General features: G+C 63.7%; 2 protein-coding genes across 11 annotated transcripts; both read left to right on the forward strand.

Moving 5' to 3' along the window:
* The first annotated feature begins 3,765 nt into the window (after positions 1 to 3,765).
* Positions 3,766 to 6,933, forward strand: ATP5F1D (ATP synthase F1 subunit delta). 3 transcript variants are annotated; one of them, XM_045380144.2, is made up of 5 exons: positions 3,766 to 4,006; positions 4,467 to 4,674; positions 6,198 to 6,286; positions 6,417 to 6,542; positions 6,843 to 6,933. In XM_045380144.2, the coding sequence occupies exons 1-4, from the start codon at positions 3,866 to 3,868 to the stop codon at positions 6,537 to 6,539; spliced, it is 561 nt and encodes a 186-aa protein (XP_045236079.1). In that variant the 5' UTR covers positions 3,766 to 3,865; the 3' UTR covers positions 6,540 to 6,542; positions 6,843 to 6,933. The 3 variants fall into 3 exon arrangements, with proteins under 3 accessions (XP_045236079.1, XP_005587424.1, XP_073881279.1); XM_005587367.3 differs by having other exon boundaries at positions 4,467 to 4,620; XM_074025178.1 differs by having other exon boundaries at positions 4,467 to 4,620; positions 6,417 to 6,933.
* Positions 6,934 to 10,604: 3,671 nt separating this feature from the next.
* Positions 10,605 to 21,110, forward strand: MIDN (midnolin). Of its 8 annotated transcripts, none has more exons than XM_045380131.3 (9): positions 10,605 to 11,818; positions 11,907 to 12,546; positions 13,571 to 13,658; positions 13,850 to 13,912; positions 15,941 to 16,069; positions 16,154 to 16,468; positions 16,947 to 17,106; positions 17,466 to 17,738; positions 18,965 to 21,110. In XM_045380131.3, exons 2-9 carry the CDS (start codon positions 12,314 to 12,316, stop codon positions 19,240 to 19,242), a joined length of 1,539 nt encoding a protein of 512 aa, XP_045236066.1. In that variant the 5' UTR covers positions 10,605 to 11,818; positions 11,907 to 12,313; the 3' UTR covers positions 19,243 to 21,110. The 8 variants fall into 8 exon arrangements, with proteins under 8 accessions (XP_045236066.1, XP_045236067.1, XP_065392062.1 ...); XM_045380132.3 differs by having other exon boundaries at positions 10,605 to 10,682; XM_065535990.2 differs by having other exon boundaries at positions 10,605 to 10,682; positions 16,950 to 17,106.
* The last annotated feature ends 979 nt before the right edge of the window (positions 21,111 to 22,089 follow it).

Below are 22,089 nucleotides of genomic sequence, written 5' to 3' on the forward strand. Positions count from 1 at the left end.
GGGGTGGGGTCCCGGGGGACACGGACTCCCCTCTCACGTTGCTTGGTCCGTGGGGGTTCTGGGGCGGCACAGCCAGGGCCCCTCGGGCACAATTGCAGCCCAGGGTCTCTGGTTATAGGCGCCCCGCCTGCTTCCCCACGCAGGTCCCCTCTGCCACTGTGGAGGGCTCGCCATGCCCCTCCTGGCCCCTGTCCTGTGTGACAGCGATCACAGACCGGCTTAAAGCTGAGCAGAGCCCATGGGGCCCAAACGTGCGCTCACAGAGGTCTGCTTGTGGGGTGACATCAGAACGACACCTGCAGAAACCCAAGTCCCAGAGCTGCCGCTGCTTCTCCCTCTCAGACCATCGAGCCTCACCTTCAGATACTCAGGCCACACACCTGCCACCAGCCTGGCCCAAGCGCCACCCCAGCCCCGCTGGGCCCACACCTAACACCCCACAGCGCCTGCTCTTTCTCATCCCAAAGAAAGGCTGACACCGCTGGCCCAGCTCAGCCTCCCCGCCTCTGCCCTTACAGGTGCTCCGTACCCAGGCCTCTTTGTCCATTCAGCCAAAGATTCACCCCGGTTTCCTTCAACTCCTCCAGCTTCACAGTCTCGGCGATTCTGCTCCTGGCTCCCAGCCCATGTCCGGGTCCTCTCCTCTGCTACGTCTCTCCAAGGCCCTATGCCTTGCGCCTTGCCTGTTTCTGTGTGCTGTGGGACCCCCACTCCGCTAGCTGTGAACTCCAAGGGCAGCTCTTCTCTTATGGCTGGCCCTCCAGGCAGAGGGGCAGCACCAGGGAACCTGGTGCCAGGCAGATGGGAATTGCATGGGCAAAGGTTTCGAGGCAGAAAAGTTTGCACGTCAGCGCCTGTGGAGGAAGCAGAGAAACCGTCTTGTTCCCAGCAGGACCATGACATGGGCAGGCTTCAGGGTTTTTTGTATTTTGTTTTTGCTTTTTGGAGAGACAGAGTCTCGCACTGTCACCCAGGCTGGAGTGCAGTAGTGTGATCACGGCTCACTGTAACCTCCACCTCCCAGATTCAAGCAATTTTCCAGCCTCAGCCCAGAAGGTAGTTGGGACTACAGGCCCGCGCCATCATGCTCAGCTAATTTTTTGTTTTTGTTTTTGTTTTGTAGAGATGGAATCTTGCTATGTTGTCCAGGCTGGTCTCGAACTCCCGGACTCAAGAGATCCTTCTGCCTCAGTCTCCCAAAGTGTTGGGACTACAGGCGTGAGCCCCCACACCCCGCCAGGCTTCCGATGTTTAACGAAGACTCGCTATGGCTGTGTGAAGAAAAGGTACCCGTACTAAACAGGCGGAGGCTGGGACCTGCTAGGCCAGAGACGGTAGCTGCGGTGGCCATGCCGGGTGCACAGGCCAGGACAGGGCGGAATTCCAGAGGAACCCCAGGTTTGGGGCTGGAGTAATGCCGCCCTCACCCGTGGGCGACCCTGGAGTGGGGACTGGAGGGAAGTGGTTCCATGAGTGAGATTCAGTCTATTAGGCCTCCCAGCTTCCTGGAGTGGCAGCTGGATATGAGGTCCCGAGAGCCAGGAGAGGATGTGGTGCACAGGTCATGCCTAGAAAAGTGAGCGGGGCTTCCCCTCTGCACCCCCCGAACCAGGGCCAGAATGACCAGGCCCCAAGTGACCCTCACAGCTCTGGCCCGCAGGGAGGAGCCAGGCCCAACCCTTCATCCTGAGTCCGGCCAGCAGGGCCTTCTTCAGGTGCCCGGGTTCCAAAGGACAGGAGCGACCGCCACTCCACTGGCCTGAACACGGGCAGGGGGCGAGGGTGCAACCTTCGGGTGTAGGGAGCCACGGATGGTGTCGGACAGCCCCAGGCCCTCCCCAGATCCCTGCACCCCTGGGGTCCAGCAGCCCACAGCGCCAGGCACAAGGCCCTTTCCAAGGAGCCCAAGCCCCAACCCCCGCCATCCCCAACTCCGCATTTTCCCGGAGCCTAAAGAGGGGGGCTTGGGGCCCGGACGGGTGCCTCGGACCTGCGTGAGCGCGGGGGCGGGGCAGTGACGTCATGGCCGCGAGCGAGGCTGCGCGGGCCGCTGGCTGACGGCAGCGGAGCCCCGAGCCGCCCGCGCACGCGCTCCTGCGTCAGCGGCGCGCGGGGGCGAGGGCCAGGCAGGAGGTGGGGGGCGGTGAGCGCATCTCCGGGCGCGGAGCGCCCTCTGCCGGCACCGGGGAGCAGCGCGCCGGGGTCCGGGGTTCCCAGCGAGCCCTCTCGCATCGCCCGTGCTCCTGCCCGCGCTGTGCCCCTGGCGGCGGTCGCCGTTCCCTAGAACAGCGGCACCTGCAGCCTTCCACCCTGTCTCATCCTGCACTTTCTCGACTTTTACTAATATTTATTTTTGGCATTTGTCACCACCTATCACTACTACCTGCTTATTTTTTAATTAATTTATTTATTTTTGAAAGAGTCTTTTTTGTTTGTTTGTTTTTTTGTTTTTTTATTTTTTGAGACGGAGTCTCGCTCTGTCGCCCAGGCCGGAGTGCAGTGGCCAGATCTCAGCTCACTGCAAGCTCCGCCTCCCGGGTTCACGCCATTCTCATGCCTCAGCCTCCCAAGTAGCTGGGACTACAGGCGCCCGCCACCTCGCCCGGCTAGTTTTTTGTACTTTTCAGTAGAGACGGGGTTTCACTGTATTAACCAGGATGGTCTCGATCTCCTGACCTCGTGATTCGCCCGTCTCGGCCTCCCAAAGTGCTGGGATTACAGGCTTGAGCCACCGCGCCCGGCCGAAACAGAGTCTTGCTCTGTCGCCCAGGCTGGAGTGCAGTGGCGCGATCTCGGCTGACTGCAACCTCTTCCCCCCGGGTTCGAGCGATTCTCCTGCCTCAGCCTCCCGAGTAGTTGGGATTACAGGCGCCCACCACCATGCTCGGCTAGTTTTTGTATATTTAGAGACGAGGTTTCGCCATGTTGACCAGGCTGGTTTCAAACTCCTGACCTCAGGTGATCCGCCCACCTCGCCCTCCAAAGTGCTAGGATTACAGGTGTGAGCCACCGCGCCCGGCCTGATCTGCTAAACGACCCCCGGCCCCAGAGCAGGATTCTCACTCTGTCGCCCAGGCTAGAGCGCAGTGGTGCAATCATAGCTCACTGCAGCCTCAACCTTCTTAGACCCAAGCAATGCTCCCACCTCAGCCTCCCCAGTAGCTGGGACTACAGGCGTGCACCACCATGCCAAGGTAATTTTTTGATTATTTGTAGAGACAGGGTCTCCCTATGTTGCCCAGGCTGGTCTCGATCTCCTGGGGTCAAGTGATTCTCCTGCCTCGGCCTCCCAAGGTGATGGGATTACAGATTGGAGCCACCACACCTGGCCCAGAACAGGAATCTTGATGTTTTCTTGATGTCTATCCAGGACCCTGCATCCAATGAGCGCCCCAAAAATCTTTTTTTTTTTTTTTTTTTTTGTACAGACAGGTCGGGGGCGGGGGCGATCCGCACTGTTGCCCAGACTGGTTTCCAAGCCTCAAGTGATCCTCTGGGCTCAACCTCCCAAAGCGCTGGTATTACAGGCGTGAGCCACCAGGCAGCCCAATCTTGAATTTCACTGAAGCTCGTTTTACTCCCTCCACCTCCCAGGACCATCTCACCGCCCTTAGCTGACCCCCTGCTATATAAGGGGCCAGAACAAAACTGCAACCCCCAGAATACCCCACGACGGGGCGTTGCGTCCTTAACGTCGACAACGTCGCGTGCGCCCTGCTGGGAGTCGTAGTTCGCGCTTGCGCTCTTGCCAGGACTCCTCCTCCCAGACGTCCCTGCGCGTCGTCCTCCTCGCCCTCCAGGCCGCCCGCGCCGCGCCGGAGTCCGCCGCCCGCCAGCCACCCGCTTCCTGCCGCCGGTCGCTGCCATGCTGCCCGCCGCGCTGCTCCGCCGCCCGGGACTTGGCCGCCTCGTCCGTCAGGCCCGTGCTTATGCCGAGGCCGCCGCCGCCCCGGCTGCCGCCGCCGGCCCCAACCAGATGTCCTTCACCTTCGCCTCCCCAACGCAGGTTCGGGCGCTGCGGGTCGGGACCCTCCGTGGCCGCCGCCCCCGGAGTCCAGGGTCCCCACCCCCAGGGGGCGACCCCCCGCTTCCGGGTCCCCGAATCCGCGCGCCCCGGAAGCCGAGGTCACTCAGTCCTGGACCCTCGGCCCTGCCTCTGCCGCCCGAGCCCTGCGCTGCCCTCGTCCCGGGCACCTCCCCGAGATAAGCGCCTCCTGGGTGCCCTCCTCAATCTCCCTGGCCAAAGCCTGGGTGTCGCCGGATCGTTGCATTCCCATTTCGCGGATCAGAATGAGGCGCAACGTTGAGGACCAAAGCTGCAATCTCTGATCCTGCACTGGGCTGTCTCAGTGCCTCACATCAGCGCCAGGTCCTGCCCGGACCCATTTCTCAGCAGGACAGGCCGAGTCCGGGGTGGGCGCGGGGCCGGCCTGCCCCGCCATCATTCCCCCACGCTGTTGTCGCAGGTGTTCTTCAACGGTGCCAACGTCCGGCAGGTGGACGTGCCAACGCTGACCGGAGCCTTCGGCATCCTGGCGGCCCACGTGCCCACGCTGCAGGTCCTTCGGCCGGGGCTGGTTGTGGTGCATGCAGAGGACGGCACCACCTCCAAATACTTCGGTGAGTTCGGTGGAGGGCTGCAGGGCCAGGCCAGACCCGGGCTGCACATCCCAGGTCAGTCTCCGTCTCAGTTGAGGCTGCGAGAAAAAATAGTTCTAGGCCGGGCACGGTGGATCACGCCTGTAATCCCAGTACTTTGGGAGGCCGAGGCAGGTGGATCACCTGAGGTTAGGAGATCGAGACCATCCTGGCTAACACGGTAAAACCCCATCTCTACTAAAAATATAAAAAATTAGCCGGGTGTGGTGGCGGGCACCTGTTGTCCCAGCTACTGGGGAGGCTAAGGCAGGAGAATGGCGTGAACCCGGGAGGCAGAGCTTGCAGTGAGCAGAGACTGCGCCACTGCACTCCAGCCTGGGCTACAGAGTGAGACTCCATCTCAAAAAAAATATAAGTATATATATATATACAGAAAACTAGTTGGGTGTGGTGGTGGCCGCTTGTAATCCCAGCTACTCAGTAGGCTGAGGCAGGAGAATCGCTTGAACCCTGGACGCAGAGGTTGCAGTGAGCGGAGATCGTGCCACTGCACTCCAGCCTGGGCAAGAAGAGTGAAACTCCATCTCAAAAAAGAAAATACAGTTTTAGCAGGTTTGTCCACTGAGGAGCCTGGGCTGGGCGGTGATGAAAGCGAACCAGAGGGGACCCTGCTCTCAACCGGTTTACGACTGGCTCTGGACTAACCAACGTGTGATGGATGAAGCAAGAGATGTAAAACCACCAGGCCCAGTGGCTCATGCCCGTAGTCTCAGCACTTTGGGAGACTGAAGTGGGAGAATCGCTTGAGCCCAGGAGTTCAAGACTAGCCTTGGCAACATAGTGAGACCCCGTCTCTCCAAAAAATAAAAAGAAACTAACCAGGCGAGGCTGGGTGCGGTGGTTCACACCTGTAATCCTAGCACTTTGGAAGGCCGAGGTGGAAGGGTCTCTTGAGCCCAGGAGTTTGAGACCAGCCTGGGCAACATAGTGAAATCCTATATCTACAAAAAATTAGCTGGTTGTGGTCCAGCTACTTGGGAGGCTGAAGCAAGAGGGCCGCCTCAGCCGGGAAATTCAAGGCTGCAGTGAGCTACGATCATGCCACTGCACTTCAGCCTTGGTAACAAGAGCGAGACCCTGTGCCAAAAAAAAAAAAAAAAAAAAAAAATCCTCAAGAAACCATGTCAGGAGGGCTGATCAGATTAGGGGAGGAAGGTCATTTGTACAGGAAAAACGCAGTTTTAAGCATCACTGGTTTCCAATGGTAGAGCCGGGTTTGAACTCAGCTTGCTTTTGGCCCGGATCCCAGCTCAGCCATGGGTGGTGGGCCAGAGGGAGGGTCTCTGTCCCCAGGTAGTGCTTTTGGGGGTCCCTCCAGCTTCTAGTTCTTTCTTGGGGCCCCTGTTTTGTTCTCTAGGAGTTGCCCCCCATGTTGGACCCCAGGGCCAGTCCTGTAGGTCTGTTAGGACACTCAGGACACAGACTTGAGTGTTTGTCGAGCTTCTGGTTCACAGGGGGCTCTGCACTTGACCAGGGGCGCCCCTGAGGCTGTCTGGCCCCGTGAGGTCTCACACCTTCCCCCCACCCCATTCCCCCAGTGAGCAGTGGTTCCATCGCCGTGAATGCCGACTCTTCGGTGCAGTTATTGGCAGAAGAGGCGGTGACGCTCGACATGTTGGACCTGGGGGTGAGTGCCAGAGGGGACCTGAGGCTCACCAGGGCGGGAGTTGTCCAGGCTGCGGGGGAGGGAGCGCTGGGGGACCAGGAGCCGGGCTGGGGTCCCTGCTGGCCCCTCACCGTCCCTCAATCCCTTGCAGGCAGCCAAGGCGAACTTGGAGAAGGCCCAGGCGGAGCTGTTGGGGGCAGCTGACGAGGCCACTCGGGCAGAGATCCAGATCCGAATTGAGGCCAACGAGGCCTTGGTGAAGGCCCTGGAGTAGGCGGTGCGTACCCCGTGTCCCGAGGCCCGGCTAGGGGCTGGGCAGGGGTGCCAGGTGGGCCCAGCCAGCTTCTGGCGTCCCAGCCACCTGGGGAAGCCGTGCCTGTCGAGGAGGCCACCAGAGGGCAGTGCAGGCTGCTGCCTGGGCCCCAGGCCCTGCTTGTGTTTAAAGCCCTGGGGACTGGGGCAGGGACAGACGATCCTCCTCAGCTTTGAGCTGTGGCTGCCACCCACGGGGCTCTCGTTCCACCTCTCAAGATCCCCCCAGCCTGACGGGCCGCATACCATCCCCTCTGCCCTGCAGAGCCAGCCGCCAAGGTCCACCTCGGCTTCGGAGCCACCTCTCTGGATGAGCTGCCCCCAGCCCCCGCCCCATTAAAGACCGGGAAGCCTGACTGCTCGGCTCTTGTTACTCCACCTGGCCCGGTGAAGCCGGGAGCGTCCTGGGCCTCTGCTCACGTCCTCCAGTCCTCCATGTCCCCCTGGGAATAGGGGCTTTGAGTTCCCTGGACTGAATGCCCCTTAGGGCACCGGGAGGTCTGTAGGAAGCAGGCTCGAGGGGGTGGGTGGGGTGCAGCCGGGCGGGCAGGGTGCTGACCTTCACCCCACGATGGTGGGGAGGGTGAAGGTCGCCAGTGATGGGAACATCGGGCGGGGAGGGGTGTCCCCGCCGCTCCTGACACCTCAGCCCAGTTCCTGGTCTCCAGGCCTTGACCCTGAGCCCTGCCAGCCCTTGGCCCCGCCCACCAGCCTCTGGGAAGAGGCGGGCCCCACCCGCTCCCACGGTGGCCCCGCCCTGTGCCCGCCCGTCCTGTGGGTGGCCCTGCCTGGCTGGGTGCCGAATCTGCAGTGTTTTTGGCACCTCCGTGGGCACCTAGGCTTCTGGGTTGGCCCCAGATGGAGTGGGGTAGGCCCAGGAGGGGGTGGCTCCCTGGCACTGCCCCGCTGGGCCCGCCTCTTCTCCTTTCCGTAACCCTGGGGGCAGGCGACACTGGCTCTAGGTGGTGTTCGGACAGCGGGGGTGGGGTCTCCTGACCTCCTTCCCTCCTTGGGATAGGGCCCTGTGGAGTGGGGTAGGCAAGGGATTCCAAGGGGGTGAGTGGGGAGGGTGGGCCTGCCTGTGTCACTGGAGCTGGGATGGTGACAGAGGCTACCCCGGGCCTGTCAGCACGGACGGGCAGCTTACTCCCACGTCATGGTCCCATGCCGGTGACTTGCCACGGCTCCACTTCAGGCCAGGTACCATTGGGGGCCTCCAGGTGTGCTTGTGACTCTGAGGCCACTGGTCAGCAGCTCAAGTTTTCCGGAACAGCCCAGGGTCCTCGGCCTGGCTTCCTCTCCGCTTGGGCCTGAGGGCACGAGTGACCAGGCCCCCACTTCTCCAGGAACCCCCAGCCCAGGGAAGGCTGTGGCAGCCACCAGGCCACAGGAGCACTCTCTGCCCAGGCCCCACCGTCCCTGCCCCCCGGCTGTAGCCCCAGGTCTTCAAGTTCCTGCCAGGCCACCAGGACCCTATAAATAAGACCGAGGGCACAGCTGGGACTTGGCAGGGGCTCAGGGGAGGAGCTGCTCACTCCGGGGACCCCCCTGCCCCCACCGCCAGGGAGGTGTGAGCCTTGGAGCCAGGCCTCAGGACACCCGAGACACCTGACACCCTGAGGGAACAGCCCGTGCTGGCCGGACGCGTCCTGGAGCAGGAGGCAGCCAGGGTGGGGCCGGGACCAGGCGGTCAAGGCCCTTCCGTGAGGACAGCCAGGGGCTCAGTGCGGCAGAACAGAGCACGGGGTTTGCCTCCATCACACCCAGGAACAGCCCACTCAACCATGGGGACACTGAATATGGGAAATGGTGGGGAAGCGTTTTAGCACGTTTATTCGTTTCAACTGGCTCTGGGCATCTGGTCCCCAAAGGGCGCACAGTGGCCCCTGTGAAGCCCAGCATGACCCTCAACCCATGTCCCATTCCACTCCCGACCAGACTGAGGTGACTGTGTCCATTTCACTCCCGATCAGACTGAGGTGACGGTGTCCAGGTGATAGAGCCACACATGAAAGGCGAGAGGCAGGGAGGGAGGTGGGGGCTGCTGGCCACTCAGAGAGGACCCCAGTGTCCTGCCCGGGCTGCCCATTTGGCGCCAGCCCACAGCTCCCTCCGCCACCTTTGTTCTCTGGAAGCAGAATAAACCGGGCTCTGCAGGTCTCACCTGCGGCCCCAGCCCGTCATCCAGGCCCCATTAATAGACCCCTGCCCCTCCTCCCTCTAATTGGGCCCAGTTCACTAACAAGCCATTCCCACTTCCTGGACCATCTTTTTTTTTTTTTTTTTTTTTTTTTTTTGAGACGGAGTCTCACTCTTGTTGCCCAGGCTGGAGTGTGGTGGTGCTATCTGGGTTCACTGCAAACTCCGCCTCCCAGGTTCAAGTGATTCTCCTGCCTCAGCCTCCCAAGTAGCTGGGATTAGAGGCATGTGCCACCACGCCAGGCTAATTATATATTTTTTAGTAGAGACAGGGGGTTTCTCCATGTTGGTCAGGCTGGTCTCGAACTCCCGACCTCAAGTGATCCGCTCACCTCAGCCTCCTAAGGTGCTGGGATTATAGGCGTGAGCCACCACGCCCCAATTTTTTTTTTTTTCTTTTTTTGAGACAGAGTCTCGCTCTGTCACCCAGGCTGAAGTGCAGTGGCGCAATCTCGGCTCACTGCAATCTCTGCCTCCCGGGTTCGAGCGATTCTCCTGCCTCAGCTTCCCGAGTAGCTGGGACTACAGACGTGTGCCACCACACCCAGCTAATTTTTGTATTTTTAGTAGAGATGGGATTTCACCATGTTAGCCAGGCTGGTCTCGATCTCTTGACCTCGTGATCCACCTGCCCCAGCCTCCCAAAGTGCTGGGATTACAGGCGTGGGCCACCGCACCTGGCCACATCATCTTTTTTATGTGACAAACTGCTACTCATTCCTCAAACCCTAGCCCCTGTGACCCCCTTCCAAGGGTTGTCCCAGCCTCTCCCTCTCTGGCCTAGCCCTGACCTTGCGGGGTTGGGTGTGCCTGTCAAGGTGGGGGCCACAGCTGCCGGGAGCATGGGTGGCAGCCGGAAGGAGACCTGAAGCGGAGCGCAGCCCTGGGAGAGGCGCCCATGGCCAGGGTGGGGGTGGAGGTGGTCAGGCTGGATAAAGGGAGGAGCCAGATAAGTGGACAGGAGGTGCTCCAGTAGGGACGGGGTCCCCTTCTCTGGATAGAGGGGCAGGACAGGGACCCACCTCAACCAGGGCCATCCTCAAAAAGCTGACTGGGAAGGGTAAGATGCACACCACATTCCTGTCTCATTGGCTCAGTTTCTTCATCTGTAAAATGGGGTAATGCCCACCCCAGAGGCTGGGAACCAGTGCATGTCCTACATTAATGGGGGGGTGATGACCCCAGAGTGAGCCTGCTGCATCCCCTCACCACACTCCCACCCACCCTGGAGAAACTGAGGCTGGGAGAGGCCAGTTACCTCCCGAGGTCACAGCATAGCCGGCTGGTGACTGGCTGGGCACAAGGCAGGCCTGGCACTGGCTAATCGCTCCATAAATGCCCTCTGAGGTCACCATTGACAGATGCAGGAGGCCAGGGCTGGCCAGGGCACCCCCACTCCACGGCAGGTGACTCCAGCCTGTTTTCCTGGACGACGGCCGCTGACTCAGGCCCCTCTTCCCGTCCCCCCCACGCGGGCGCCCCCAGGCGGAAGCACCAGGCCTGGGGCGGCAGGAAGGGGGCGGGGCAGGGAGTCGCGCTGTACACCCCGAAACCCTGTCCCGGTGACGATTCGGGGTGCATCCGAGCCCGTGGCTAGGCAGGCCGAGACCCCTGTATCGGGGCATTCAAGGGGCGTCCCCCCATGAACTGCGCCAAACCTGGGTACGGGGTGGCCCAGCCGCCAAGGTGCCCCAGGGCCCGGGCCGGCAGGCAGGGGCGGGGGCCAGTCTGCGTCACCGCCCGCCCGGCCCCCCGCCCCCCTGCCCGCCCAAACTCCACCCCGAGGGAAGGCGGCGCGGATAAAGGCTGGGGGCCGCCCGCTTGGCCCAGACCGGCCCGGCCAGCGCGCATTCAGTCCCGGACGAGGGTACTCGCAGCATTTGAGACGCAGGACCGGCCGCGCACGGTGAGTAAGGGGCGGGACCTGCGGGCCGGGGAGAGGTCCCCACTCTAGACGACTCAGGATGCCCGCACTTTTCTTTGTTCTTGGGACAGGAGGGGTTCGGGGTGCCTCTGGTCCTGGGAAGCCCCCCGGGGTGCGGGGTGGGAGGGGCTCCGCGCAGCCAGCACCGCCCTGGCCGGACCTCAGCCCCCGCCCCGCCCCCCAGGCACTCCCCCTTCCCCGCGAGTGACCTTGAACTGGTTGCCATTCCGGCCTGCGTTTCCCAGCCACGCGGTCCCAGTCTCCCGACTAGTCTTTCGTCCCTGATCGGGATTCCTCCCCCGCGCGGAGCCCCGTCGTCCTCCTCCCCTGCCAGGGGCAGCGCGGCGCCCCCTCCCCGGGACTCCGGGCGGCGCTCCCAGGCGGGCTCGGCAGAGGGCGCGCCCGAGCTGCTGACTCACCGCATCCCCGAGCGCGCGCGGGCGCAGCCGGGGACGCCGCGTCACGTCACGGCTCGGGCGGGCGCGCCTCGGGGAAACGGGTTCTGCCTGGAGCCGGGGGGTGGGCTCGCGGGTCCCCGGCAGCAGCCACCCGGCCACGTCACCGAGGTGCGGGAGCCCCGCCCCAGCCCCAACTCCGCCCCCACTCACCACGCCCTCCCCGGGGGCCGCGGCCCTAGCCGCCCCGTCGCCCGCCCGCCCCGGGACCCCGGCCACGAGGCGCAGACTTCGCGCTCCCGCTTCCGCTCACGGCTCTTCCCGGACGGACGCGGCGGGGTGGCCCCACGACTTCCTGCCCCTCCCGGCGCCGGGAACAATGGCCCGCGCCCCCTATCGCTCCCAGGTCGCTCCCCGGAGATCGCAAGGGGGACGAGGCCTGTCTCAAGGCCGGGGTCCCGCGCCCCCCGGGGCGCGCCCGCCCTTTGTTGCGGGCTCCGGGCGCTTATGAATGGCTGCGGGCGCGGGCTGGGCGGGGGAGGGCGCGGAGAGGCGCCAGCCCCGCCCCCGCTGCGCTCCCCTTGGTCGCCTGGGCGCCGGGGGCGGGGCGAGGGGAGGGCCCGGCCGCCACGTGGGGCGGTGCCGCGGCGGCTCTCATTGGCCCGGGCTCGCGGCCGACTGGGCGCTCCGCGCGCGGCGATTGGCCGGCGCGGGGCCGGCGGAGTAAGTAGTGAATGGGAGGGGGCGGCGGCCCCGCCCCCTGGAACGTTGATACATTATAACTTTTTTTTCTTGTTACTTTCACCCCCAGATCCTCGGAGCGGCGGCGGCGGCTGTTGCTAAGGGAGGGGACGCGCGAGGAAGCGCGACCCGGGCTGCAGATTGCACCCAGCGCCACCGGCCGAACGGCGCCCCCTCCCCAGGACCCTCCCCCGCGCCGCGCCCCGGTCGCGCCCGCCGCCCTTTAAAGGAGAAGCGAGTGCCGTCCCCACCCCCGGAAGGCGCCCGCAGGAGCCGGAGCGACCTCGGAGCGCCACTCGGATTTTGGATTTCGGTCTCGCCTTCCGCGGCCGGGACTTTCTCGAGGAGGACACGCGCTACTCCGCGCCCCCGAGTGCCCGGAGGACCCGGCATCCGGGAAGCCCATAGCCCCTGTCCCGGAGGCGCGGCGAGGATTGGCGGCGCCCGCCGCCCCCAGGCCCCCAGCGCGCGCCGGGGATGGAGCCGCAGCCCGGCGGCGCCCGGAGCTGCCGGCGCGGGGCCCCCGGCGGCGCCTGCGAGCTGGGCCCGGCGGCCGAGGCGGCGCCCATGAGCCTGGCCATCCACAGCACCACGGGCACTCGCTACGACCTGGCCGTGCCGCCCGACGAGACGGTGGAGGGGCTGCGCAAGCGGTTGTCTCAGCGCCTGAAAGTGCCCAAGGAGCGCCTGGCGCTTCTCCACAAAGACACGTAGGTACCGCGCGCCCCCGGCCGGCCGCCCCCTCGGGCCCGGGCCCCCGGGCGGGAACAAAGAGCGCGCCGCGCGGGGAAGGCAGGGGGCGGCCAGACGGGGGGCGGGGGCGCGCCGCGCGCTCTCGGGCGCCCTCTGCTCGGCCTCGCCTGCTTCGGCCCCCTCCCCCGCCCGGGGTCGCCGCACAAAGGCTGCTGCGAGGGCGTCCCAGGCCGGGCTTCGGCGGCCCCCCTTGGGGGCGGGCAGGAATCCCAGGGCGGCGCGGGGGTCCCGGCTGCGGGCGCGGGGGCCGCCGCCGCCCCCTCCCGCTTGCGTCCGCGCCGGCTTCCGCATCTGCTCGGCGGCCTCCTCTGCGTCTGGCTGTCTCCCCCCACTTGCGTCTCTCTCCCCCCTTTGTTCTCGCCTCCGAGCGCTCCCCGCAGCCTCCCCTCCCCCCTGGTATTTAAATCGCCTGCAGGCCCGGAGCCCTCCCCCCGCGGGCCTCCGGGGACACGCAGTGTCCATCCCAGCGGAGGGGCCCGGCGGGGGAGGGGCGGAGGGGGAGGGTCTCCTTTGTCTGCGCGGCGGCCGGGGAGGTAGGAGGAGGGAGAGCCCGGCCCGGCGCAGCCCCCAGGGCCTCTTCTCGGGCCGAAGCCCGTGGCGCCCACAAAGACGAGCCAGGGCTAGAGTTGGGGAATTGGAGGCAGAGGCTGCTCTGGGGGCGCGGGGGAAGGTGGCATAGAGCACACTGGGGCCCAGACGAGGGGAAAGTGCCTGGTTGGGGTGCAGAGGGGGTGCCAGAGTGCCAGAGTCCAGGGCGGGGGTTCCACTGGAGGGAAGGGGTCCGAATCGCCCGGATGGGGCTCCCAGTACCAGACAGAGACCCTGCATGCGCTCAGGGCCCTGGATCTGGAAGCCGGGAAGGGTTGGGGGTGGGAACTTATCCGTCTCTCCCCACACAAGCACAGCCCTCCCCCGCGGCCTCTGCTTCCGCGGCCCTGTATCGTCTCCGCGGAGTCTCATGCTCTTCTTTCCTCCCCCCAGCCGGCTCAGTTCGGGGAAGCTGCAGGAGTTCGGCGTGGGTGATGGCAGCAAGCTGACCTTGGTACCCACCGTGGAAGCGGGCCTCATGGTAAATGGCCATGGGGCTGCGTGCCCCCCGAGGCCCCCGCACACAGGCAGTAGCCCCTCCCTCGGCACCTGTCCGCGCACACACACCACCTGGGGCCCCCACTCCGCCAGCCAGCAGGGCCCTCCCCACCCCATGCTCCAGCCTGTGATTCCGACCCCGCACTCAGGCCCCTCTCCTGCCTCTCTTTGTAGTCTCAGGCCTCAAGGCCGGAGCAGTCTGTGATGCAAGCCCTCGAGAGTCTCACGGAGACGCAGGTAAGACCTCGCCAGCCCCTTCCTAACAGGGCAGCCCCGGGGGCAGGGTGCCTCGGCCACAGATGGTGCCTGGGAGTTGTCTGTGTTCCCAGGGGGCTGGGGGAGGGGAGGGGATGTGCCACTCTGCCTGGGTGCCAGCCTGGCCTGGCCTCCTCACCTTCTCTCCCCCAAGACTCACCACCTGACCCAGAGGGCTTTCTCTCCCACGGTGGCTGCCCTGGGGGAAGGAGACCTGGCTTTCACAAGACTGCCTGCGGGGTGACCTTGGCCCACCGGGCCTCATCCCTGCTCACACCCTGGCCTGCATCCCCAGCCCCCTCTGGCCCCCGCCGAGGAGCCCACCCCCCCCCAGTCTCTGTGGCTTCCCCAGAGCGAGTTTCTCCTTTTTTACATTTCTGCTAGGGGCCGGGGGCGGCGGCCTGGGTGACACTCCTTCCGCCTTCCGTGACCCCATCGTGAGAGGGTGGGGATCTCGTCACCCCCTCCTCCTCCTCTTCTTTCTGGCCTTTGTTCTCTACCCTGAAAGAGGAGGGGGCGGGGGCGCCCAGCCCTGGGGCCAGCGAGGCCTAGACAGGATGTTAGGAAAATATTTAGTAAGCGGCCAGGAGGGAGGCTGGGGCTGGCCCTCACCCGGTTCCCGGTTTTGCTGCGGCCTTTTTTTTTTTTTTTCCTCCTTCTTTCCTCATTTTCTTGGCTGCGGCTGAGCCTTCCTCAGACAAGGGCCCTGGCCACCTCCCAGGAGGGTGACACAGGCCTCAGCAATCCGCCCGCTGCCAGGGTGGAGGACGCAGGCTGCCACCCGCCCCAGCGAGGGGGTGGCCAGCTTCCCGGGCCTCCCTGGCCCCGAGGCCCATGCCCCCTTCTTCCTTCCCAGCGACATGTAGAGTCCTGCATCGAGGGGGCAGGGCGGGGGCCGGGAGCTGGGTGGTCTGCCAGGGGGGTGGCCACAGCAGCAGCAGCAGCGGTGGCGTGGGGGCAGAACCGGGGGCCCGAGCCAGGGTGGGGGGCTGCAGGTGATTTCCTGGGGCGAGTGTGAGCAGAGCTCCCCGCTGCTGGGGGGCTGCGGTTGGCAGGGGGCCCAGGGCGTGTTGGCTTCACACCCTCCTCCCTGGGTGCCTGCGTCAGGAAGGAGCTGGGGTGGGGGGGGCTGGGCGGAGACACTGGTCTCCCCAGGGTAGCTTCCCTGCCTGGCACTGAGTCCTGCCCGCCCATTTACCCTCCCCAGGGAGGAAGTTGCAGGGCGGGTGGTGGTGGGGACTCCAGCTGCTCTCGGGAAGCCACCTCGGGCCCTTCCTGCAAAGGCTGTCTTGGGGCAGGGGGGCCGGGCAGGCTGGGCCTCAGGGTGGGGGCTTTGCCCTGCCCTCCTCCCTGCCCCCCTCCCCATGGGCCCCAAGCAGAGAAGGTTACGCCAGCCACTGCCAGCGGAGAGCCAGGAGGGAGAGCTGGGAGGCGGTCGGTTCTGAGTCATCCCAGCCTATGTCACTTCTCAGAAACCTCCACCCCCCCATCCCGGCCCCTGGGGAGAGCAGGGCTCTGGCCCCGACCCAGAGCAGGGGGCTTGGTGAGGACAGGGTCAGATCCAACCCACACCCACCCTGAACGGGGGCAGATTGAGGGTTTCTGTGCTTGGGGCAGGTTGTGTCCTCTGGGACTCCAGCCCCAGGGCGGTCAGGGCCCCTTCCTGCAGCCTTGCCGCCGCCCCCTCGGCCTCCGCCCCGCCCAGGACAGATAAATATTTATCTTGAGAAAGCAAAGGTTAGGACAGAAGAATTCGTCCAGGAATTCCACCCACTTGCTGGTCTTGGTGACATAGCTGGGAGGGGGCCTGAGATGGAGCCCCTCCCGTATCCACAGGCAGAGAGGATCTAGGGGCCCATGAGGGTGGGGGAAACGCAAAGTGAAGGTTGTTTGAGGTCAGCGACTGCCAGCTGGGCCCCGCCCCCTCTGGCCTCAGTTTCCCCTTGCAAGAACTGACCGAGTTGGCCAGGGAGGGGCAGGCCCCCGTCTGACCCGCCTCTGTCCCCACAGCCCCCAGCGGCGCCCGGGCCGGGCCGGGCTGGCGGAGGAGGCTTCCGGAAATACAGATTCATTTTATTTAAGCGTCCGTGGCACCGACAGGGACCCCAGAGCCCAGAGAGGGGCGGCGAGAGGCCCCAGGTCACAGCGCGGGGGGACTGGGCCGGGCTGGGCTGGGGGCGCCACAGGCTGGGACTCCCAGCTGATGGACCGCTCTCCTTGCAGGTCAGTGACTTCCTGTCGGGCCGCTCGCCACTGACACTGGCCTTGCGTGTGGGCGACCACATGATGTTCGTACAGCTGCAGCTCGCGGCCCAGCACGCTCCACTGCAACACCGCCATGTGCTGGCCGCCGCCGCCGCCGCCGCCGCCGCTGCACGGGGGGACCCAAGCATAGCCTCCCCCGTGTCCTCACCCTGCCGGCCCATGTCCAGTGCCGCCCGAGTCCCCCCGGTGCCCACGAGTCCCTCCCCTGCGTCTCCCTCGCCCATCACAGCCGGCTCTTTCCGGTCCCACGCAGCCTCCACCACCTGCCCAGAGGTGAGCCTGGGGAAGGGAAGGGTGACCCTTGGTTGGAATCCAAAGGGTGGGCTGTCCTGGGGAGGGCTTGGAGAGGACAAGTGCTCTTAGCCCCAGGTGAGTCCCTTGTATTTAAGGGCTATCCTGTGACCTCGGGCTGGTAGGTGATCCCCCAGCCTAGATCGGTGGGCTGTCTCTGGATCCTGAGTTGGTGGGTCATTTCCTGACCTGACCTGGACCAGTGGATGATCTCCTGACCTTTGACTCATGGGTCATCTCTATGCCCTGGGTTGGTTGTGACCTCCTGACCCTGGGCTAGTTTATCTCTAGACCGTGCTTTGATGGATCATCTCCTGACCTGGGCCTGGTGGGTGATCTCTGGGCCCTGGGTTGGTGCATGATTCCCTGAGCCTAGATTGGTGGGCTATCTCTAGACCCTGGGTTGGTGGTGATCCCCTGAGCCTGGACCCCGTGCTCACGTGCCCCTTCCTCCTGTCAGCAGATGGACTGCTCCCCCACGGCCAGCAGCAGTGCCAGTCCTGGTGCCAGCACTGCATCTACCCCAGGGGCCAGCCCTGCCCCCCGCTCCCGAAAACCCGGCGCCGTCATCGAGAGCTTTGTGAATCACGCCCCGGGGGTCTTCTCAGGGACCTTCTCTGGTGGGTGTCACAGCACACGCGTGACCTCACGTGTGTCCCGTGACCCTGTGCACTTGGGGCCCACATCCACTCACAGGCAGCTCCACACATTCTGGGCATACGCAGGCTGTGTCCGTTTGCTCCCTTCGCATGTCCCCCAGGAATCCCCACACACAAGCCTGGCCTTGCCCCGGAGGCCGCGGGTCACCAGGTGCCCGCATACTGGGGACGTGTCCCGCTCCTGCCCTGTGGTCCCTTGTGCACATCAGCCCACGTGCCCACCCTGCTGTCTGAGCTCATGAGCTCACACCCGTGGATGCCCGTCCTGGACGTGTGGGACTGTGCGCATGCCGGGCGCTCACGGCCACCTCTGCCCGCAGGCACCCTACACCCCAACTGCCAAGACAGCAGCGGGCGGCCACGGCGTGACATCGGCACCATCCTGCAGATCCTCAATGACCTCCTGAGCGCCACCCGGCACTACCAGGGCATGCCCCCCTCGCTGGCCCAGCTCCGCTGCCACGCCCAGTGCTCCCCGGCTTCACCGGCCCCCGACCTGGCCCCCAGAACTACCTCCTGCGAGAAGCTCGCGGCTGCCCCCGCAGCCTCCCTGCTGCAGGGCCAGAGCCAGATCCGCATGTGCAAGCCTCCGGGTGAGTGGCCACCCTCGGGTGTCCCGCCTTCCCCACCCGCCCGGGCTTCTCAAGGCCCCTCTGTGTGAGCCGGTGGGCACAGGAGCAGCTGACCTGCCCAGGGCCGGGGGGGACGGCAGCTGTTGTGGCCACTGCTCTGCTCCAGCTTGGAGAGAAGGCAGCATGTGTGTCGGGGCACAAAGTGTCCTTGTGTGTTCCCGGGGTGCCCCAGGCCCACTTCCTCCTGGCCCCCCCGGGGCACCATCTCCAGATGGCATTTGGAGCCTCTGTGAATGGCCAAGTCAGTCCTGGCAGGCCAAGGCGGGGCCAGAGCCCACCCCTAAGCATTTCAGTGACTTGGAAAAGCAAGGAACCCCCCCCCTCAGCTCCCCACTACTCCCAAATGGCGGGTTACTCCCCTCCGGAGTCTCACGGGAGGATGGCCACTGTACTGCCCTTGGGCTCCGCACCCATTGCGGGGGCTCCTCCCAGCTCCGTTTAAAAGCGGGAAACCGGGCGGGCACAGTGGCTCACACCTGTAATCCCAGCACTTTTGGGAGGCCAAGGCAGGCGGATCACCTGAGGTCAGGAGATCGAGACCATCCTGGCTAACATAGTGTGAAACCCCATCTCTACTAAAAATACAAAAAATTAGCCGGGCGTGGTGGCGGGCGCCTGTAGTCTCAGCTACTCGGGAGGCTGAGACAGGAGAATGGCGTGAACCCGGGAGGCGGAGGTTGCAGTGAGCTGAGATGGCACCACTGCCCTCCAGCCTGGGCGACAGAGCGAGACTCCATCTCAAAAAATAATAATAATAATATAAAGTAAAGGTACAACCCCTAAGTGTCTCCCCTCGGATCACAGAGGCGGCCAAGCCCCCTCCATGTAGGATTCCCGGAAGAATGAGGCAGGACAATCCTGACCTCCCCAGCTCACGGTTGAGCTAGAGAATTAGATGCCAGCTGCGTAGCTGGGACTCCAGGCAAACACCACCATGCCCAACAAATTTTGTAATTTTTGTAGAGGAGGGGTCTGGCTTTGTGGCCCAGGCCCGTCTCAACTCCTGAGCTCAAGCAATCCTCCTGCCCGGCATGGTGGACGCCCTCGACCGTTTCCTTTGCTGGCACAAGTTTCCAGGGAGGGCAGGACTGTGCCTGACCTCAGGGGCATTTGCTGGGGTCTGGGGTGGTCCTCTGTGTTCAACGGATGGACGCTTTGGGAGTCACAGGCCACTACCTCCTTTGCAGGGGACCGGCTTCGGCAGACGGAAAACCGCGCCACACGCTGCAAGGTGGAACGGCTGCAGCTGCTCCTGCAGCAGAAACGGCTGCGTAGAAAGGCCCGGCGGGACGCGCGGGGTCCGTACCACTGGTCACCCAGCCGCAAGGCCGGCCGCAGCGACAGCAGTAGCAGCGGGGGCGGTGGCAGCTCCAGCGAGGCCTCCGGCCTGGGCCTCGACTTCGAGGACTCCGTGTGGAAGCCAGAAGTGAACCCCGACATCAAGTCAGAGTTCGTGGTGGCTTAGGATCTTCGGATCGGCCACCCTCGCCCCTCGAACCCCAGCCCAGGGCGGCGGGGACTCGGAGAGCCCCGGAGAGAGTGTGGTCCAGCTCTGGAGGGCAGGCGGCCACTCCCCCCAGCCACAAGCCTTTCTTTTTTCCTTCTTTTTTATTATTTTTTTCTTTTTTTAAAAAGTTCAGACTGTGGTTTCCTGGACTCTTCATGGGCTTTGCTTCCTACCTCCTTCACCCTCCACTCCTGCCCTCCTCTTCCTCCTTCACTTCCTCCTCCTCCTCTTCCTACCTGTCTCCTTTCACCTCTGCGCCGGGTCAGTCCTCCCTGCCAACCTTCCCCAGCTCCAATATGTAGCAGTCTGTGGATGGCGGAGAGTGAAGGAGAAACCTGCCCCCCTCCCTTCCTCCGCCTCCTTTCCCCCGATCCTATTCAGGTTTTAAGTCAAAAATGTTGATACGTCATTATGCACTTTACAGATAAGGGGAGGGGGCCACAGCGCGCAGAACCCATCCCCCCCCAGTGCAGACTTCGGGGCCTCCACCCCAGGCCAGCAGCACCCAATGGGCGACAGCAAGCCAACAGGTCACAGAAGCCAACGAGGGGACTGTTTCTCTTCCACTCCTGTCCTTTTTTCTTGGTCTCTTTTTGCATTTTCCTTCATTTCTTTAAAAAGGGGAGCAAAGCCGTTTTAGCAGAGAGGCTGGGGCTGGGGTCCGCACAGGGTTTGGGTGCAGGGGCGTGGCACCCTTTCCTGCCAGGAAGGGAGAGGGGAACTACCCCCCCCCAGCCCGCCCTCTGCCCCGCCCCAGCCGGCAGACTGTGCTGTTTCCTCTGCCCCCACCCCCATGTTTTCTGACCTGCCTGAGCTTGGGGTATTTATAGACTATTAATTTTCTGACTGAGCCAATAGTGGTTGGGGAACTCTTGAAAAAGGGGAGAGAATGGCTGGGTGCTGGGGAGTTCCCCCCTCCGAGCCCTCCTTCCTGGCCCAACCTGAGGGACGTGGATTTGGGACTGTCTGGGGGCCCCTCCTGCAGCCAGGATGGGAGGGGGTGCTGAGCTGTGAATCCCCTGGGCAGGGGGCAACAACTCCGTGTAGCATTAACCCCCGTGGCGGGGTCCGCTGCTGGTCTAATTTGGACCCCCCGCCCCTCGGTGCCCCTGCCCTAGGGGTGTCTGGCTCCAGAGGGGAGGGACAAATCCCCTCCTGGGGCCATTTCAATGGGGTAGTTTTTGCATTTTTTTTTCCCCACTCACTTTTTATTTTTTAATGATAACGGAGATGTCTGGGCCCTTCCCCACCCCGCCTGTTGGTCTTGTCCTGGCCCTGCCTGTCCCCTCCTTTGTTCTCGTAGGTGAACCCCAGGTCCTCAACTCCCCCCTTTACGTGTGGAAAGTTAATGGTTTCAGATGTGAACATCACGTGTTGTAACTGTAGCTCTGTACATTTTTCTGTGGGGGGTGGGCAGGGAGGGGTCCCAGAGGGTAGAGCTCAAGGATTTGGGGTTTTGTTTTGTTTTCGTTTTTCCAAAAAAAAAAAAAGAAGAAAAAAAAATAGAAAAAAAAAAAGGAGAAACAGGGGCGGGTTTGTTTTTTGAAGAACTGTCTTGGATACCCTATTTAAATGTGTGTTCTGTTTTGTTTTTTAACGATTTTTAAATAACGTCTGTGCCTCCGTGGGTTGCGGGTGGAACCTCCAGGCAGGAACCGGCTCGCCACCCTCTGCCCCGTAAGGGCTGCCCAAGAAAGCATTACCCGCCCTCGGGGGGTCGGGCTGTGGGGGTCCCGGCACCTGGCGTGACTTTCATGTATGAAAACATAAAATTAAAAAAAAAAATACCTACACGAGCACCGTGATTTCAAGTAATAAACAGAAAATGGAACATGTTGCCTCCCGCCTGCTCACCTGGTGGGGGGATTTGGCCTTGGTTGGGAGGGTTCCTAGAGTGGGGTGTCAGCTCAGAGAGTCAGAGGCACGGACCTGGGTCCCAGGGCCCCAGGAGGGGGTGGGGCAGGGGCCAGGGCCCTGAGAAGTTCCCACGCTCCCTCCTGGCTGCCGGGTGGGCAGGAAGCAGCCAGGGCGTGGGAGGGAGGAGCCCAGCCACTTCCTGGTACCCAAGGCCGGAAGTCCCTTAGGGTGTGGGGCAAGGGCCTGCCTGCCTGCTTCGTGGCCTGGGCAGGACCGTGGCCCCCTCTCAGGACCTGCCGGTATGGGGGAGACCCGACCACCAGCTCTCCCCAGCCCCAGGAGTCGGGGGGGCTCCCAATTGGCCAGACCCACCCACTGCCCTTCCTGGAGTCTCATGTCTGTGTGGCTTGCTGCGAGGAGATCACCAGGCTGACTGGGAGGACCCAAGGTCCTGCAGGGTACCCTGGGCTGGCTGGCGATAAGAGGCCTGGCTTGACCCAGCCCTGGGGGGCCTCTCTGGCCACACCTCCTGACATTCCAGCCCTTCCCAGACCTGGCCTTCAGCTCCAAACCTGGCCTTTGCCCCTATCTAGGAACACCCCTTGTCCGGCTGTCCCTTGCTGTCTGGGAACTTCCCCAGCCTGTGCCTCCCACCCCTGTCCGCCCAGTCCCCCAGACCCCACCCTTCCCTCTGTCTGCCCCCAGCCTGGAGCTCCCCAAGAGCCCCACCAGCACTGAGTCCTCTCTGGGGTCCCACCTCCATCCGTGTCCTGGCTGGGCAGAGAGAGGGCAATAATACTATTGCATGTCCTTTTGTTTCTTTTTTAACCTGTATTTTCTCAGGTAACAGGAGTTGCCTAAGAGAAGTAACTGGGCTTCCATTTTATAGATGGGAGAACAGAGGCCCAAAGAGAAACTTGGCCCACCCCAGAGGATTTGGGGTGTTTG

The sequence above is a fragment of the Macaca fascicularis genome, chromosome 19 (genome assembly GCF_037993035.2).
Source record: "Macaca fascicularis isolate 582-1 chromosome 19, T2T-MFA8v1.1".
Taxonomy (NCBI): domain Eukaryota; kingdom Metazoa; phylum Chordata; class Mammalia; order Primates; family Cercopithecidae; genus Macaca; species Macaca fascicularis.